At 32.3% G+C, this 21829-nt stretch overlaps 1 protein-coding gene across 1 annotated transcript; it reads left to right on the top strand.

Annotated features, from left to right (window-relative positions):
- Positions 1-5587: 5587 nt before the first annotated feature.
- LOC131844807 (membrane alanyl aminopeptidase-like) lies at positions 5588-20058 on the top strand. Its single transcript, XM_059193771.1, has 15 exons — positions 5588-5812; positions 7462-7736; positions 8425-8580; positions 8916-9239; positions 9438-9621; positions 10066-10307; positions 10790-10982; positions 11782-11962; positions 12414-12520; positions 13610-13789; positions 14510-14694; positions 16869-17036; positions 18008-18151; positions 18723-18801; positions 19806-20058. Exons 1-15 carry the CDS (start codon positions 5591-5593, stop codon positions 20016-20018), a joined length of 2853 nt encoding a protein of 950 aa, XP_059049754.1. The 5' UTR covers positions 5588-5590; the 3' UTR covers positions 20019-20058.
- Positions 20059-21829: the final 1771 nt, after the last annotated feature.

The following is a 21829-nucleotide window of genomic DNA, read 5'->3' as shown; positions in this document are numbered from 1 at the left end:
TTTAGGCCCCTTGAACCGTCGACCGGTGGAAGGAAGGCATTGTTACCATTGCTAATTCCATTACCATTCCAACAGAATTCAGCGCTGCAGAGATATCTGTAGCTTTATGCTGAGTTGGCTACCTTTTTACTTTTGCGGCACATAAAGTCACCTACATTTCTTTTATTAATTCGTGTTTCTTCTGTATTTCATGTATGTTATGTGTCTGTAATTGTGAATAAATAATTTATCTATCTATCTAATTTACCATATTAGGTCGACCTCCACGCGGTCTTCCCCCCTGGAACTCATCGTGGTTAATTTGTTGTAAATTCGTCATAATAAGCTAACAACTAACCTAACTTGATGATATGCTATCATCCGTCACTGGTGCCCCGCCAGAGGATACTGTTAGTCCAGGTGGGTGCACCCTTCTATTATCATTCAATAAAAAGAAATCATCGATCAGTAAGTTTTAATTTCGATACAGTGAGAAAAGTAGAGAGTAAATGGATTTGGTAAATATGAAGGAAACAGACGAGAATTAAGCTTTCTCCTACTAAATTGCTCAAAATTAAAATTTCGACAAAAGATAAACCTAATAAAACTTTTGAAGTTCTTGTCTTCTAGTTTAGATTTGGGAAAAATGAGCCAGTGCCAGAATTCTCACATACTAGTATTGCCTTATGTTTTATAGCTCGCAGACTTGTGTTGCTACATTTTAGGCTCATTTAACTTACTAAAAACACCCTACAATCTCCAGATCTAATTCTAACACTTAATATATGTTGCATCCAAATTTTCCATACCGCTACAAAATTTCCCAAATTTGAGTGTAAAGATCCAATATCATTACTGCCATTAATAGTAATGAAGAGAGTCAATGAATCTTTCTAGATCCAATTCTATAGCTTAATCAGTTGTTGCATCCAAATTTCCCATACAAAATCTCCCAAATTTGAGAGTAAAGATCAAATATCATTAATGCCATTAATAGTAATGAAGCAATCCAAATTTCCCATACAAAATCTCCCAAATTTGAGAGTAAAGACCCCAATAGTATTTCCTTCTTTCTTTCAATAGTATCAATAGTAGCGAAGCGAGTCAACGAATGCAATCTTTAAATATTTATATAATTCTAATAGCAAAAGAAACTAGCGGCTCAACTGAAGTGGTAAAGTAGTATGAATATATGTAATATTATGTTATCTGTGGTACTACGGACATCACGTACTGACCACCCTTGGAACTCTGTGGTGGCACCAGTCTTACGTTTCCGTTCCGAAAGATTTTAAGATGTTATGGTTCGGAGTACCCAGAAATTTCAGTATTTCACTTCCTTATTATATCTTTTAACCACATATTATAAAGTAAACTCCTTGGCGGCTGAAATATCTGAGAGGTTGACGACTTTGCACAAAGTCTGTCTTAGTAAATCGGATTCAGTCCAGTTTCAGTAAGGATTCGGTACTTACAGAAATATAACCACTTCTATAAGTGGTGGCTCAATCATAAAGCCGCATTAGTATAATGACTAATGAATTACTAAACGACTTATCATCCGTTATCGCAGTTGAAATGACTAATCATTATTTTGTATGTAATAATATTGAAATAATAATACCAGTACTGCCATCTAGTGGAAGACCACGAAATCGTCCGTTGATTTTTAACTTATTTTTATTATATTTTGCTTTAAGATATATAAATAATAATAGTATTATTATAGAATATGTGAAAAATAAATTCCCAATACCCTTAGGCTGTCTTATTAGACTTAAGTAGAATGCCTTAGACTGTCCTTAGCCGTTTTTCCAGACAATATGGCTCTTTGGTAATCTAGTTATTAAGTTTTCTTTAATGTTGACTTGTAATGAAATTAGTACAGTAGATAGTAGACAAACATTGAGTATTGCCTAGAGGCTGCATTAAACGGGATTATCATATATATACATACATATTATAGTATAAGTATATATACATACACAATATTTTAGGTAGTCACTGTAAACCTCATATTTTAGAGTAAAAGTGTACTATTTAAAAATGATCTATAATGTTAAGTAGGCATATTTCTTAGAAAAATTGTATATCAAGCAGAAATGAAAATAAACATACAAGCCGGTTGCGATACAAGTAGCGCCATCTAGTAGCAGTTTGGAAAACCGAACAATGATTCGAAATTAGTCATACAACTACACTGGTAAAAGTATGGTATATTAGTTATTTCAGACCAAACCACAAAAGTATGTCTACTTTGCAATAAATATGTCTAAGACAATGAAATCTTACATAAAAGTCATTTGATAATATTTTTTATATTGAAATCTTTTTTAAGTATTATTCTTATATGTATTAGGGGTGTCCCACTCTATTGATATCTTCGAACATACGGCATCCCCAGCCAGCAGTTTCTACCATAGTCCATTCTACCATTTCACGAATCAGATTGCTTCAATATATACTGAGTATTTCTTTCTTTCAATCTTTGTTATATTCAAATATACTTTTGTCCTTTTAATAGTAGCCACAGGGCTACGTGTGACTCTATGTAAAGAGGAGAACTATGAAAATAAGTTAAGTATAAATAGAGAATGATTCGAAGAATTGTATTATAAACGGACTTGCAATATGATAAAGAGCTTACTACTTATCATACATTACTAATGGTGGATATTACTACTATAATTAGCATACATGCTGGCCCTGATGATATGTGGCAACTGTCACTGATATAAATAAACAGACTACTGTAATGCTGTTGGCCTTTACAGCTTTACTGGACTTCACTTTACAGCAGATGGCACTTCAAACCCACATAAGAATTTATGGGGAGGCTGAAGTCCAACTCTTGCCTGACGGATACGATTTTAGTCCGAGGGCACCGCTAGGGGTTCGACCTCAGCGCAAGCCCTCATAATTTCGATCCCCTTTGTATTGGGGGATCGATCGGAGGGGCAACCGGCGACCCCGTGGAACTACTGTGGTATCACTTATATCACTTATACGTTGCTATTTCGGAGAACTAAGTGTTATTTTTCCGTAGCTCGTAATTAAACTGATTTATTTGACCCTGAAAACAGTAGACAGTTGCAACTAACAAAGCAAGCTGATTATTGAAATAACCACGCAGTGAGTGAGAGGTAACTCATGCAAACCACTTTATGTGAAGTCTGTAGTTGTGGATACTTGTTTGAGTCTGTATTACATTTTTTTTATTGAAACTTAAATGATCTGTCGCTACTTTACTATAATTCATTTACTTATTTTTTTATTTTCTATACCATTATTATAAAAAGATTTTTAATGAATTTAATATTTAAAAATTATTGTATAAAACTAAATCAGATCAAAATACAGATTATAAAATTAAAATGTATTACAATAACTTCTTTTAAAATTAATATATAATTATAATATTGCATTGAAAATGTAAGGCAATTTAATTTATTTAAGATTCAATTATTACATATAGCTCGTCGCTTTAATATTGGAATAAGTTGAAACAAAGTAGAGGTACTGGAAAGTGTTCCTAAATAGAAAAAATTGTAACAAAAAGGTTCAGTGTTAAGTAATATTAAACATTCCTTAAATAAATATACACAAACTATAACTAAACTAGATGTAGACTAATTAATGGGTAGATATAGTATCTATCTTTTCGATATTTTTTTATAATAATCAACAATTGTGTATAGATTATACCAGTATGAGGATTTCAAGCAATGCTATCTACGATTATCTTATGAACTTAATCAAATTATTAACGTGATAAAAAGGTTTATTAATGATAATGAAACGAAATATGGAATTATTCGCATTTTAGTCGTGCAGGTGACGTTGCGTGGATAATAGAGGGTAAGTGAACAGTGAATTTAATTGAACAAAATTTTATCTTATCTCTACTCCTTTTTTTTTTAAATAGATAACATAGCACCGTAAACTGGGGTAGAATATATACCGTATATACCGAATATAGACCGTATGGCAAGTTCCTATAAAGTTTTGTATAGCTAATTTGTTTTAATTTTTTAATGTAAATCATATAGTTCCGTAAGGTGTAGTAAGAAATACTTTTAAGATGTGTCACCATTCTTTTGCGTCACCAGGATTCACAGAATGTTGTAAGAAATACTAATGGTGAATAGGAAAATAATTATGAATATGGTGTACAAATAATAAACTCATATCTATTTCGAATTTTATACTAGAGTATTTTAAATAACTTGTCAGTTTCGAATTCGAAGATATTTTATTCATATTATTATGAATAATATAACTTCGTTAATGATCAACATTAACGAAGTTATATTATTCAAGCCTTTAAGGTTAATCCTTAGAATATGGATTATTTAGTTGTAACATATTCAAAATTTGCATGCCCATAAATTGGGACAATTAAACTGTTGCCAAGAATATTAATACCTGGACTTATAACCGTGACCTAACTGTTATATGTCATTAAAAATTCATTTCATTTCAACAAGATTGACGGGTGCTCTTTCCAAACCTTATTATAACTATAGTATATGTTTAAGATTTATTCAAAATTTTATTATACAGTACGTCATAAGAGTCAAAATTTATTTATATAACTTAATTGTATAACTAAGAACATAGAATTAAAAACCTTAAAAATATAATATAATAACTAAAATATATTATCAAAAGGAGTCCCTTTAGGCAAAATTCCGAAGATACTGGCAGCGTTCCTTCTTTGAATGGGACTAATTAAAGAATTATTTATATCACATTTAAAAAAAAACTATACAATGTTCATTTAAATTATATTTTTGTATTGGTCTAGATCAATTATATATCTGACATTATAGTACTATAGTGGTAAAGAGCTTATCAAAAGGAACGGAATAAATGAAACTAAAAAATAGCTAAAATAAGGTTAAATAGGTTTATTACGACACATACGAAATTAAAAAATTTACAAATGGAACGTGCGGTGTCGATTCTATCTAATAATAATAATAATAATCATTTATTCAGCATAACAAAGACGTTACAGAGATGGCACTAAAAATCTAGGTGTAGACTTATGGAGCGTGAAGCGTAACTCCTGCGTCGGTTATATGTTCAAACTATCAAGACACCGCATGCAGAGACAAAACATAGACAAAAACATTATTTTAATAATCCCCGTTTGGTTTGGACGGGGGATCGATGAAACGCGTCGTAGCGTCCGTTACAGTGCTTTTAAATAATAGTTCAATCTATATTTAATATTTAAGACTATTAGGTTGACAAAAAATTATTGTAATAATTATGTTATCCTACACAATTTGTATTGTTTTTGAATAAATAAAATATGGAATTTCGGTTCGTTTATTTTGTCTCAGTAATTTTATTTAAGAATTAATGATGGTCTGGTAAAAAAGACAATGTGATTATAACTGAATATGTATTAAAGATTTTATAAGTGACTTTGATATGTATTTATAAAAATTACATTCAGGTATTTCGTCGTTTAGTACCAATAGTATAAAGACTACTTAGTTTGTGTTAGTAAGGCCTTTGTGTTATATACTTATTTACTATTGTATTTATTTATTAAATTAATTAATTTTATTAACAATTTTATTTTATTTCAGGTACCACCATGTTATCCCTCGTTCTCATTTGCGCCCTTGTGGGGTCCATATCAGCGGTTCCACCTTATGCTGACGGAGAATTAAGAGCCAGCTTAGAGGACCTTGGTACTAACCTAGATGATCCACGGTATCGGTTAAAGGATTCCGTTTATCCTAATGAAGTGTTTCTGGATCTTGATGTCTATTTGGATACAGCAAACTTTACTGGAGTTGTCCGTACTATAGTTGAGGTATGTATAAATTAAAGTATTAACATACCGTTGTTACTGTGTAATATATGTGGGAAAGAGAAGGAAGCATTATTTCGTCTCTAGCGCACACTACTGGCATCATGCGGCCTTGTAACCGGCTGTAACCGGCAAGTGAGAATAGTGGTGTATGTCTCAGAGCCGATAATTATGAAGACAAACAGTACGCTGTTATCATAGTCGGGATAGACAGTAGGCATTATCAATAGTTGATGACATGGTGAACGCAATATTTGCATATTGAGTGGTGTTACAACATGGCAGGGTGCAAGTCTGTCCCTGTGATTCGGAATAATTTCATATCACTCAACCGTGACCATTCTAGAAGACTAAGATGTCATGACTCGTATCCTGTATTATTATTATATTTTCTAATCGCATAATATATCTCATCTTGTATGTGTAATGTAATCATCCTGTAATTTACCTATCTTATCTCAACCCTTCAAATGAAATACAGCTTACGAAGCAATCAACTTGGCATCTACAATAGGTGAGACTGAGACGAATTTTTACACTCTACCTCAGTCAACTAGTATTTTTCATATGACGAGTATTATGACTTATATTATAGTTATTTTGTAGTAATATAATACTTATTTGCAGTTGATAAGATAGAGTCCAACAACAGTCTACTACATATTATTATTATAATTTATAAAACGCAGTACATTTTTACAACAAACGTATAAATGAGATAATCAATAAGGATAAACGTTTATCATATCTGTGTTAGAGTCATTTAGGAATGACGGTACTATATTGTATATTTAGATACAGTTCAGATTACGTCAGCGGATAACTAGGTTTTTCATTATTAATAATAAGAATAACACTAGAGAATTCACACTGCGCCATCTAATTTTAAGCTAAGCAGAGCTTGAGTTATGGGTAGTAAACAACTGATATAAATTATTAGATACATTTTCTTGTAAATATAATATATATGCATTTAAAATATTATATATGCATTTATAAAACAATATATCTATATATTTGCATAGAAAACACCCAATACAAATAATGACTGTGCAAGAAATAGAAACCCCCGCCTTTGGAAGCGGTGTTGTGAAATCGGTAAACCATTGAGTCTTAATTAGACTCGTACTATATTTATATTCCAAAATAAACTTTGTACAAAGTCGTCTGTGTGACTGCACGATTAATGTATTTTACGTATATATATTACAAGTTCTAAGAGATGTGAAAGAACGTGCGGTGGCCAATGCATAGAATGGCCGAGTGAGGCGCAGCAGTAGACTGGACCGGTTCGGACGCCCTACGATGCCCGCATCTCTATCTCAAATATTTCAGGTGTAAAGTAGCTTGCTTTATATGCACTATTTTGGTTGTAGAAGATGAGGTAGTGAAGGTTCAGGGTATAAAGACATCTTATCCTCTGGAATGACACCATACTCCTCTGTCTCATTTTTGAATATTGCGATGCTCGTAATGCTGCTCATGTATCACAGATATTGATGACACATATGGCGGCTGGTTACGGACAATTTACAGCCTACGTGACACCGTCACTGGCATAGATTGTAACAGGCATTTTTCCAAATACAGAAAAAACTTAGAGCTAAGTCGAAATTACAGATAATTTTACTTACCAATTTGATTAATTTCAGGTACGTGAAGAGAATTTAACACAAATTGTGTTGCATCAAAAGGTAGTCAGCATTAACTCCGTGAGCGTGTTGAACTCTGCAAATCAGCCGGTAGCTTTAAAGTTCCCTGATTCATTCACAACTGATGATTACTTTGAATTACTTCTCATCAATTTCGAAAATCCGCTGCGTACTGGACAATATACTATCATCATCAACTATAACGGTCAGATTAACACTAACCCCTTAGACAGAGGTTTCTATAGAGGATATTATCACTACAATAACGGTGTTCGGTAAGTATTTCATTTCAAATAGTACAAAGTTAATTCGCTATATTTCTCTGTTTATTTTTGCCCTCACTTCTTCTAATGCGTCGATTTTGTTATAGTTCTCATTATCATTTCAAGAATTTCTTACAAAAACTATATATGTAAAATACTGCCTTCTACATTTATTCGTGTAAAGAAAGGCAGTAAGTTCGTTGCACACATGTCATCCATGCATATGTGTACATGTTGTTTTTCAATTACATAATTGAAAAAATCCGATATAATGAAATTTCTATGCAATTAATCCAGAAGTGTATCATTTCAAATAAAAAGGAATTTCCCAAGTTGATTTATACCTAAATGGAAAAATCGTTCTAAAAATACACCAGAATATAATAATATTTTTATGTACTCTATGTACTATGATGCTGAAAGACGGTATTAAAGATATAAGCGTTTTCCCTTTTTGTTGGTGAAATAATAATTTGATTTATTTTAAGTTCCAACAGTTACACATATTGAATCACTCGCTTAAATTTATTATTTTTCTTTTGTTGAATTTTTAATTTTGTTAAGCGATGTTAAATATAAAAACAAATCATTCATCTATCTATATTGTTCACGTCTACAGGCTGTGTTTATATTGGAATGTTAATAATACGTTTACTTTTATATGAAAATTCTAATTATTTCTTTGTTGGGATTTTTGCAGACTATACGCCACTACGCAGTTCCAGCCCTACCACGCGAGGAAAGCTTTCCCCTGCTTCGATGAGCCACAGTTTAAATCACGTTACGTGATCTCTATTACACGTGATGCTAGTCTTAGTCAATCATATTCTAATATGGATATTAACTATACTACGACGTACGTAACTTGATATTTATTTTTTATTATTTCCAGAAAAACATTAGTTTCTGGGGGACAAAGTCATCTGCGATGCTAACCCTGTCTTACCAGCTTCAGCCTTAATTAGCTTATTGGTTTTGGAAAGACGAATAATGGCAGTGAAATTATTGTGTACGGAGGTATCTTAGTCCTTCCGAATAGCAACACATAAGACTCAGCTGATAAATATTGACATCATGTGCTAGTACATTGGGCTATTCATGTATAGATTATCACTTACCAGAAGGTGGACCGACAGCTTGTTTGTTATTGTTAGATATTATAAAAAGTTCTAACCATTATGTTCTTTACAGAGCTGGTCCTGGACGTATAACTGAGACTTTCCTACCCACTCCTATCGTCTCTTCCTACTTGGTCGCTTTTCATGTTAGTGATTTCGTAGCAACAAATTCCTCTAGCACACCCACGAAACCCTTCCAAATTATATCCCGTCAAGGAGCTACAGAACAACACGGTTATGCTGCCGATATAGGTCGTAGGATCACAGATGAACTGGACGATTACTTAGGCATTGAATACTATGATATGGGACAAGGACAGCTCATGAAAAATGATCACATCGCTTTGCCAGATTTCCCATCTGGTGCCATGGAAAATTGGGGAATGGTTAACTACAGGTAAGTTACTATTTTGTGTTATATACTGTTTGAAATATTTTGATAAATTTCTTGAATTATTAAATTTCTTTCATTTAGGAGTATAAATAATAGAAAAATAATAATACCTTCCATATATGTATTGTGTATCTATTATTCTTTGTGCCCTTGTTTCGAGATATTGATGTTAGTGATATATAACTAATTTTAACATTTCAGGGAAGCTTATCTTTTGTATGACAGAAACAATACGAATCTCAGCAATAAGATTTTTATAGCGACTATTATTGCTCACGAGTTAGCTCATAAATGGTTCGGAAATCTGGTGACTTGTTTCTGGTGGGGTAATTTATGGCTTAATGAGTCTTTCGCAAGTTTCTTCGAATACTTCTCAGCACATGCCGTAAGTTAACAATAGTGATACACAGAAACTCTATTAAAATGTGAATTAATTAGTCAGCCATATGCTCCTTTATTTTTTGTATTCCTGCATCAAAGTTTTAATAAATAAATCAAATTAATAATAATAACCTAGGACAATTCACAGAGTTCCATCTAGTCCCAAGCTAAGCAGAGCTTATTTTATGGGTACTAAATAATTGATTTAAGTACTTAGACACATTTTTATTGTAAACATACACTATATACATAGAAAATACCTAAACCCTTATAACCATATTCATGAATACAAAATAATGTTTGTACAGTGCAAGGAATCTAACCCGCGACCATCGGAAGTAATGCGGTATGCTAAACCGCTAGATGCCGTCAAATTATGATAACGATGATATTATATACAATAGATTTAAAATTAAAAATTGATTATATTGATTGAATACTATTACAGGCTGACCCAAATTTAGAATTGGATGACCAGTTTGTTGTGGATTACGTGCAAAGTGCTCTATCAGCTGACGCGGGATCAAGCGTGAGCGCCATGAACAACAGTAATGTTGCCAGTAACCCATCAATTTCGGGTCATTTCAGCACCACCAGCTATGCTAAAGGAGCTTCTGTTCTTAGAACCTTGGAGCACTTTGTTGGTCCTCGTACTTTTAGGACTGCACTAAGATACTATTTGAGAAGCAGGTACAATACTATTATTTACTTTCTTAATTTGTGTAGCTGCAGTATTATTAGCATCATATCTGAGATTTTAATCGACTTCTGACCAACATCTTTCCATTAGTGCTGTAATATAGCAATAGACTATATAAATATATTTGTACATAGATATAAATGACAGTATATAAAGTTAATTTTGCTATGACAATGTTATGTACAAAATATGTATATTGATATATATGTAATTGTAATAATTTGTTTACATTATTTATTTTGTAACTGCGCCACCTACTTTTCCCCTAATATTTTTTCTTCCCACTTTCTGTTAAAATGTTGTCTGTAAGAGATTGGTAGCAATAAGACCGCGTTCTGTACAAGTTCATTTGAATTATTTTTTTTGTCTATATATAGTGTAATAAACTGTATAAATAAATATTTCAGGACATTGAGCTTTCTAATGTCGAAAACTAATAATGCTACATACCAATAATATGTTTATATTTTAGGGCCTACGAAATTGGTACTCCGGAAGATATGTATGATGCTTTCCGAAGAGCGACATCAGAAGACTTTGAATTCTCTACTGCCTACCCTGGTGTTGATATTGGAGTGGTGTTCGACAGTTGGGTCCAAAACCCTGGTTCACCAGTTTTGAACGTTTCCGTCAATACACAGACAGGCGTCATTACTGTTACTCAGGTATTTATTTATTTATTCTTTTGCACACAAAATTGTATACATAGCGGACTTAATGCCTGATGGCATTCTCTACCAGTCAACCGACGCGTTGATCAGAGATAGTATAGCGGTGCAATTTTACAAGTATTAAATAGATTAATACAGAAAAATATATATATATGTATATATAGGCGTATATATATATATATATATATATATATATAAACGTACAAATATACTTCTAAAATTATATAATTACATAAATAAAGCGAAATATATGAGCTTAATAATTATCATACAATTTAAATATAATATTAAACTATAATAAATATACAATATATATGATTTCATGACATATATCTTGAGAGAGTATGTGTACACTAATGTTGTATTTATCAATTATAATATACTATCTGTGCCCGCGCTTTCACCCGCGTTAAATTTAAATAAAAATTATAGCCTACGTGCTATTCTGATGTATAAGGTGCTGTAAGGTTTCTTCAAAATCCGTTCAGTAGTTTTTGCGTGAAAGAGTAACGAACATCTATACTCACAAACTATCCGGTTTATATCCGTGTTTAATAAAAAATTTTTTTTATAAAAGTATCCTATGTTCATTCTAATACATTCAAGAACATATGTACAAGATTTCATGATGATTGGTTCAGTAGTTATTGCGTGAAAGCCTAACAAACATCCCTGCCTCCACAATTCTAATATAAGAAGGAAGTAAGGATTAAGAAAGATTTGGAGAGTACTAAAAATTTTAATTAAAAAAAAAATCTCCGGATATATTAATCAACCTTGTTTTGTTTGTTAGGAACGTTTCTTATTAACCGGTACTCCAGAACAGCAATTGTGGCATATTCCCCTGACATGGACGCATGGCAATAACCCTGATTTCACCAGCACTAAACCTATCCGAGTTCTTTCTAATCAGACGGCTACAATCCAAGGCCTCTCTGGACACCATTGGGTTATATTTAACATTGCCCAATCAGGTAAGAAATGCTTTTTTTTAGAATTGGGTGTTATTTTGTGAAAGTCTATTTCATTACTTAATAGAAATAGAAGTAACCTTTATTCAAATAAAATCAGTACAAGCACTTTTGAATAGTCATATCTTTTATTCTACCACTCATTCGTTAGTGTTCTTAGGCGTTACGCCTGCAGATTTCTATGCACAAAATCTATTTCAAATAGAATCAAATTCAAATACCCTTATTTATATGTTGATTCTTATAGAAATTATACTATATATACGTGAAATCTAACGATACGAAACTGAAACTTTCATAAAAAGTGCTTATTCCATCTTAAAAGGCCAGAAACTCATTTGTTATTGCCCTGGTGTTGCCAATGCTCATGGGCGGCGGTCACTTACTATTAGGTGAGCTGCAAGCTCGTTAATGCTATAGAAAAATATAATGTAAACGTATAATTTAATTATAGGTCTTTACCGTGTCAATTACGATAATCACACCTGGGAAATGCTTGCCTCCTATCTGCGTAGCAGCAATAACAACAGACTCACGATCCATAAGCTCAACAGGGCGCAGGTAAATTTTTATATATATTTACGTATTCAGACCAAGATAACACAGATTTTAATCGTATAATTTAGGATAACTGAACCTACTGATCAGATATTGAATAAATTGATAGAATTTATATAGTGTCCACAGAAGATTTATTTTTCAGTAGACACTATATAAATTCACTATATAATTCCACACTACAATAAAATCGGTTTACGAATATAGAATAAAGGTCTCAGATATAAGATCTGTAATCGCATAATAAAATAATATATATAATAATAAAATACAGTAGAATCCTTCCTTGTTGAAGTCGATTGAAAATGAAAGACAGTTCTCTTTGTATCGTTAATATGTTTCTCTTTTTAAACATAATAGTATATTTGAAATTTTGATAGAGAAATATTATACAGTTTTATCTCATTTTATATCTATGACACTGTAGCATGCTGCTTTAATTATAATGGTTGCAGGTTTGAGTTCAGATTTCGGTTCAGTATACCCTTTAAGATACATTACAGAATGTATCTTAAAGGGTATACGGAACTGATATCTGCATAATCTACAGAGATTAATAAGTAAATAACCCTGGATAATTAACACAGCGCCATCTAGTCTCACGGGAAGTAGAGTTTGTGTAATGGATATTAGACAACACTTAGATTTTTGTTATATACATACATTCATAAGATTAGAAAAAATACCCATATAGATACAAACAATTATAAACATGTATACAAATGCTTTTACATTGTGCGAGAAAACGATCCCGCGACCATCGAAAATAAAGTGGTATGCTAAACCGCTAGACCACCGAGGCTGAAGATTAAATACATCTTATTTCTCACTCGTATATCCTCCCCTCCGATCGATCCCCTGTTCAATTCAAACGAGGATCGAAATTACAACGGCCTGAGCCAAGGTTCGAACCCCTAGTGGTGCCCTCAGATAAAAGACGTATCCGTCAGGCGGGAGTTGGCTTACAGCCGCTCCATAAGTCCTTCCCCGGGTTTGGAGTACTACCCGAACTCGCCCCCTATCGTCTGGTGAAGCTGTGAAGTCCAGCTACAAAAAAACGAATGTCCTCAAACAAAATTTTCTTTTTTTCAGATCGTCAATGACGTATTATTCTTCATACGTGCTGGCAAAATCGATATCGACCGTGCGTTTGATGTTCTTGAATTTCTAAGACTCGAAACCGACTACTACGTTTGGGCAGCCGCTATTGGACAACTTGACTGGATTAGGAGAAGACTGGAACACATGCCTGTAGCGCATGCAGAGTTTGATGTAAGTTAATCTATGGAAACAATTATACTTTTACGAAGACAGTAAACAATTACCTGTGTGGGTCTTAGTCTCACTTATTTTAGACGCTAAGCAGCTTGCTTTGTAAGCAGCTAATGCAGTGAAATTACAGGTTACGATGGATGACTTCCTAATCCTTTGGACTGGTAATGTAGGTAATCTATTAGGAGTCACGTAATGTCCGTGATGCTGATCAAAAATAGCCATAGGCGACGATGACCTCCGACACCTAATTAAATAAAGTTATTTTACTGAAATGATGATACTTTTTAATGTATCGAATAGCAAATACATAGATTGCCCACCCCTGATGGTAAGAGTCAATCTTCTCTTAAATACATAAATAATGAATATTGGAAAACTTTTTTTGAAGCAATTATGATGATTCATTTGTGTAAAATAATGGAATTTGTATTGTATATATTTTGTTGTTGTTGTTTTACAGAAATAGACAAACTCTGTAGTTTGTCTATTTCTGTACAACAAAATATTGTGTATTTTCGTAAAATTACCATAATAAGGATAAAAAGTGTATTGGTCTGGGTGTTTTCTATGTATAATACGTACATATTATACATAGAAAATACCCAGACGGATACAAATTAGCGACCATGGAAAGTAAGCCGGTGTGTTAAACCACTAGACAACCGAGGTGGTCAATAACCATCAAGTAATGAATTGTATAATAATATTTATTTTCAGAAATTCCTGTTAGAATCCTTGAATACTGTTATTAATAATCTTGGCTACGACGAGCTTGAAACAGACTCAACATCTACGATATTGAACCGCATGCAAATCTTGAACCTCGCCTGTAATCTTGGCCACGCAGGCTGCATTAGCAACAGTTTGCAAAAATGGAATAGTTTCCGAAACAATAATGTTGCGTAAGTAATTTATTATACATGTATAATTGCTGACTCTGCGAACTTTCTTTTTAAATTAAAATCGCTATTTATACATATACACTAGCTAACTCTGCAAATGTTCTTTTTATATTAAAATCGATATTAATAAATAGGGGTTGGTGGTGGAGGGGAGAAAAATTAGGGTTGAATGTATTTTTTAATGCCACATTGTAAAAAAATATGTCACAAAATTTTTTAAAAAGTGTTAGGGGTGGACTTCCCTTATTACTTAGGGGCATGCAAAAGAGATAGTAGCCGACCTACTGAATAAGCGTATAAAATTTCATAAAAATTGGTCTAGACCTTTCGGAGGAGTATAGTAACTAACATTGTGACATGAGAATTTTATTATAAAATATTAGTAAATAAAATATCTTCACGACTTTTATCTTTGATGGATCGAAGTTGCGGTAAAAAGACTTGACGTGTCCGGTCTTGGCGTCTCTGCCAAGGTATATTCAAATATACGCAATATTTGAATATAGCTTGGCAGAGAAGCTATCAACTTACCGTTCATTAATAATGTTTAAAAAAAATAATATTATTATTAAAACAAATTATGTAGACTGTACTCCATTTCGATATAAACTTCACTGTACCTTTTAGACGCATCAGCGAAATAATCGCATAAAAGAGATTTACTTCACATATTAATATTATGATTATAATTAATATTGTCCATTTGGATTATAATATAAGCTTAAGAAGAATTATAATTAGGTATATTTACAGAATTAATAACATTTACTGATAGTTTTTATGTTTGTAGAGGTAATAAGCTTTTACTTCACATATTAATATTATGATTATAATATAAGCTTAAGAAGAATTATGATTAGGTATATTTACAGAATTAATAACATTTACTGATAGTTTTTATGTTTGTATAGGTAATAAGCTTTTACTTCACATATTAATATTATGATTATAATTAACATTGTCCATTTGGAATAATAAGCTTATATTATAATCCAAATCAAATTAGGTTCGTTTACAGAATTAATAACATTTATTAATAATTTGATATTTGTATTTATTTTACTGATCTGGCTGCTTGTATGTATCTTATCTGTGTTAATAGTAACATGTAGCCATGTTTGTTTATTCATAATTGTGATTATATATATATACAGGCACTTATGTACATGTGTCTAGTTGTGTAACTAATACTTATTTAGTTCCATTACATTATATGTATATATATTTATATCTGATGATAAATAGTTACCGTAGCCTGAAACAGGTGTCACATGCTCATAACCCACCCTTAAGAAACCTTAATATACCCTTTTTTAAAAAAATACCTCATGATGTAGTATCTACACTATAAATTTACATCAACACTGAAATTGGTATTTTTTTAGTACTTTTTGCTTACTAGCTTGTCAACTCGGCGACATCAGCTGTAGGTGATCTCCAGGTGTAAGAGCTTAAAGTATTTGCTGATAACAAGATTATATTCAATCAGTGAAATAACTCCAGTTATATATGTATAATGTCATTTTATAACTGTGTATGGAAATTTAGTGAAGATACTATATTTTCGACTTCTGCCTTTTTATTTCGATATTCGGAAGTCTTCATCAGAGTTAGCACCGCAGCGACTCCCTTTACACTAAATCTATGTATTTATTTATTTATACTCTTTATTGCACCAGTTACAGAATAAAAAAAACAATTAAAATATGTATTTTCACTTTTATCATTATCTGCTTCTTCCTTAACCCCTTTATTTGTTTTTCTCTTCCATTCATCCCTGTTCGCAGTCATCTCGTTATTTACTCCCTTTTTTACCATGTCATCTTTCACACAGTCCATCCATCTTTTTTTCGGTCTTCATCTACCCTTATTAACCATCCATATTCATATGTAACACCTTCCTTAAAATATTAATTTCATTTCTATCCATTACATGCACATACCACGACAGAAGATTACTCTTTAACTTCTCCTACACCGGCGCTACTTTCATACTTCCTCTAATGTATTCATTCTTTATCTTTTCCATTCAAGTCACACCACACATCCATCTCAACTTTCCCATTTCCGTTTCATGCAGTCGTCTTTCATCCGTCGCCTTTACGGGCAAGGACTCTGGTCTACTTATTTTCACTTTCGTATTGTATATAAATTTATAAAACCATTACGTACAGGGTTCCAGTGAATCTGCGACGTTATGTATACTGCGTTGGACTCCGCCAAGGGAACGCGTCTGATTACAACTTCCTGTTAGAGAAATACAACACGGCTGTGAACACCGCTGACATGGTTGTTATACTTCGTGCCCTCGCCTGTACCAAGGTTGAAGCGTCACTTCAGAAGTGAGTCCAATATTTAGTACATTTTAGCACTGTTAAATCTGCCACTTAAAATATCTCGACATAAAAAAAAGAATAAAAAAAAAAACAGGTGATGTTTCATGTATTGGAAATACTTTAAATTATAATATACATAAAAAAAGAACAGAAAAAACAAGTTATATTTTATGCATCTTTTTGGAAATACTTTAAATTTTCTTGCAAACAACTTATTAACGTCACATTTAAATAATAATTCTCTTGCTAACTACTTTATTAACATCACAAGTCATTATAAATTACAAGTGAAAGAGTTTAAATATCCAGTAATGCATAAAAATGGACCAAATATATCAAGAATTTGTATGAGTGTTGACCTGTTCAAGGAAAACATTATTTTCACGGGTGACAAAATTATATTGATTATGTTTTATTGAAATGACTACTAATTTTGAGTCAATTTTCATGTAATTTATAATGGAGATTCAAAATAGTTTTTTTTTTATTTGGATAATCAAATTTTTCTAAATTCTATCTGAAACCTCCTTCTCTATTTTGAAGCCTCCTTTCAAGCATAAAAATGTCTGTACTAAGAGAACAGAAAATAAAATCCAGTCAGTTGTGAAAATAATGAAAAGAGTAACTCACCACAATTCACACAGCGCGAATTTAAGTAGAGCTTATCCTGCGTACAAATCATCCGTTAGAAATGCTTAAATTTTTTCACCCGCGTGAAATTTATAACCTATATGCTATTCAGATGTATAAGCTATATTATTGAAAAGTTTCAACAAAATCCGTTCAGTAGTTTTTGCGTGAAAGAGTAACAAACATCCATCCATCCGCATAAAATTTCGCGTTTATAATATCAATAAGATTCAGTGGCAAGCAGCTGTTAGCAAGCGCCTATAGGCGAGATACCAGAGTGCATGCAGTTAAAATTGTACCAAAATATAGATAAAAATTTATTTACACCTATCATTTTAAATTTTCAGTTACCTGCTACAAAGTACGAATAATGATAAAATCCGCATACACGACCGTACGAATGCTTTCTCCTACGCTCTCCAAGGAAACCCTGAGAATCTAAAAATTGTTCTCGAGTTCTTGTTTGGCAACTTCACCCTGATTAGAGATACGTAAGTTTTTTCAATAGTCACTTGTTGGCCAATAATTCTTTCTTTAAGGTGTTGTTTATAATGCTATATAAGTTATATAGCAGAATAGAATAAAAATTTTTTTATTCTAATACATGTGTATTAGAATAAAAAATTAAATGTATGTACATTTAAGCGCTTTTGAATAGTCATACTTTTTTTTAATCTACCTCTCATTAGGAAAGCTGTCACGTCACAAGAAGAATAGGCAAGAAACTTGCGTGATGCACTTTTAAATAATTTAGTTGTAACTTTACATTTTTAAGTTGAAATGATACGAAATGATACTAACAACTAAATTCATGTAAATCATTAGAGTCAAAATATTAAATACAGGACCAAGTTGAGTAACGAAATAAGATTAAATCAGTCAATGACCTATCTCTATAAGGAGCAGTTGTTCATGAGTATGACCCATGAGCTAACTATGCGCCCAAACATATTATTTTTTATTAATATGTTTTACGGCTCTGGATACGGCTTTTTTTGTCTTTAACGAATGTACGAGTTTTATTTAATATATAATTAACGATTGAAATAATTTTGATTACAGTTACGGCGGACCAGATCGACTCAGCGTCGCCATCAATGCATGTGCAGCACATTTGACTAATATTACTGATATTAGAAATGTAAGTACCGATATTCTAAAATAATTATTAATAACTTAGACATTAGCTGTACAGTTTTCAATATATGTTTATTAAAGTTAAGTTTGTAAGAAATCATCTAAGTGATATATCTATCGCTCAACAAACCAAAGATAAATCGAAAAAGAAAAATCGAAGATGTATAGATGAAAGGTGAGATAAGGCAGTAAAAGAACAGGATATGAAGGCATGACATCTTAATCACGGATGTCACACGATAACGTGATGACCATAGTGCTCTACATATATGTATGTAGGCGATGGATAGCCCTTACCACCTGCCACTTTAGCCGCCAGCTTCTTTACCATTCCATTTACATAAAAATATGTAGGTCACTTCTTCTTTCGTGTCAATAGTATATCTAAATATGTCTAACTTGGTAACTTCAACAGAACAATATATATATAAATTTCCAATATAAATGATAATATTCAATTTTGCGTAAATCTTTTTCGCTCTCAAATTAATAACCAATTTTAAACATAACAGTAAAATAAAGGTCTTCACAAAAATACTTTCATTAATTACGCATTTTTTATTGTACTAAATAATTTGGGACTCCAAATTTCCAGGATGTTTGTAATCTAATACAATGCACGGTAGAACGTAATGCAAATAATTCGGTACTATTGTGGTATATTATGTTATCTGTGGTACTATATAAATGATCAGAGTAGAGTCTGTAAGCATCACTTACGAATTCGAAAGCGGAATGTACGTTAGTATGATTACTTGATGATACTCTGTGAGATTGTACGTTAGTATTCTGTAAAACTCGATAGCGACTGCAGTGCCACACGTTTTAGACCGAGATGGAGGTAAACCAGGCACTAGGTAGTGATTTTTTAAGAAATATAGACAAACTCGATAGCTCAGTAGGAACTTTATATTTGCAAATTCATACGAGTGCCTTGAGTGAAGCGATGAGTGAAATAATGAAACGCTTAGAGAGTACTGTTCCTACTAAAATCTATTATTTTTTCAGTTCCAATCGTGGGCCTACACCAACCAATTAGCGCTTGGGACTTCATTCCAGAATGGAGTAAACGTTGTTAATACTGCTATGAACAATTTACAGTGGGGTACCGATAATGTTGTTGGTATATACTCCTCGCTTCTGCAGAGAGGAGCTGCTACATCAATCACAGTTTCAATTACTCTACTATTCGTTGCCCTTGCTGCACATATTCTTCATTAAACTGTGTCATGTTTATATTAATTTAATACTGTTCTAGTAGTTATAATTTTTGTTCGTGTATTGTTAATCCTCGATGAATATAATGGTTTACTATAGATGTTCTCCTTAGGAATGGAAAATCATGATATACTATGATCATTACATGATAACGTGATGTATGTTGTACTGTTGATCTATGCAGCTTATATACCATACGAGTTACATAAAAATGTAGGATCTTTTAAATTTATAAATTAAATTGATATAACTTAATTTTTTTGAAGTAAGACAATTCAATTTTCAAAATATGCTTTATAAAAGATATTTAAAGAACCGTTTCAGTTTACTCTCAGAGTAGCCTGAATTATATAAATAATAAATATCCAGTACAGTCCATAAATATGTAATAATTTCATAAATAAAATGTATAAGTTAATTAAATCCTTTAAAAATAATTATCTATTAATAATAATATTAAATTCCATAAATAATTTTGCGTATTAAGTGAATATGTTAATAGAGTAATAGTTGAATAATAATTAATTATTAATAATTTAATTCCTCAAAATGTATTTAATTATAGTATACACAGATGCAATGACATGGAATTACATGTCATCCAAGCCAATAACAGCGGAGTTAAGTTTGTGTTTTTACAACATACTAAGACAACATATAAGTATATAAGAAATGCAGTTAGGAATTTGTATTTTATTTATTTTGATTGATAATAAATTTTATTTCTAAGAAATATTTTTTTTAATTTATCATTCCTACTTTATTTCTAAACTAGAGGCGTCTGCGGGTTTGTACGCATGTAGCTACTATTGACGGCCTCGCTAGTCTAGCAGTTTAGCATACCGCCTTACTTCCGTTAGTCGTGGGTTTGATTCGTCTCACGGAATAAAGATTCATGAGTATGATTGTTTGTGGCGGTTTGGTTGTTTATATGTATTTAAATATGTTTATCAGTTGTCTAAGACACATTACATAAGCTGTGCTTATGTAATGTGTCTTAGCTTGGGATACTAAACTAATTATATCATTTACATAACTTAATTATATAACTACAACCTAAATTTAAAAAGCTTAAAAAATATAATACAATAACTAAAATATATTATTAAAAGGGATCCCTTTAGGCAAAGTTCCGAAGATACTGGCAGCGTTCCCTCTTTGAATAGCTAGACTAATTCTTTGTCCAAGGTAGCTGCCAGCTCTTCGGTCTTCTTGGGATTAGGAGGTGATGTTTATTTTATAGCATAGGGAATAAGGAGCTTGAGCTCACTTGATGATAAGTGATTACTTACTTACTACCGCCCATGAACACCCGTAAAACCAGATGAATTGCAAGTGTGTTTCCGGCCTTTCAATAAGTAATAACTCTTTTCTTGAATGTTTTGATATCGTATTGGTTCGGAAATAACAGTGCTGGAGGGTGATTTTACAATGTGGTTGTACGTGGCTAAAGGTTTCTAGAAACCGCACGGTTGAGAATCGCTATTCATCCAGATAAGGATGGTACTTTAGTTCCTGGCGGATGGTACGATTGTGAAATTTAGCAGCTGGTGTTAATCTGAAGAATTCCTCAGAACACTTACCGTGACAGTCCTATGTGTATTGTCCAGGGTTATTATTATTATTATTCTAGATGGTAAACAGATAATAACAATAAATAAATCATTAGTACAACGACAACTGAACAAGCATATGGCTAAGCTAGGCCTATGCACGACAAGTATCTGCAGATTCTGCCAAACTGAAGAGGAAACGCCGCCTCACATCTTATGTGGTTGTAGCCCACTCATGCATAAACGAAATATCTCCTTTGG

Source organism: Achroia grisella, unplaced genomic scaffold, assembly GCF_030625045.1.
Source record: "Achroia grisella isolate CSIRO2021 unplaced genomic scaffold, CSIRO_AGI_Agris_v1 utg413, whole genome shotgun sequence".
NCBI classification, from domain to species: domain Eukaryota; kingdom Metazoa; phylum Arthropoda; class Insecta; order Lepidoptera; family Pyralidae; genus Achroia; species Achroia grisella.
This window is presented reverse-complemented; position numbering and strand designations above follow the sequence as displayed.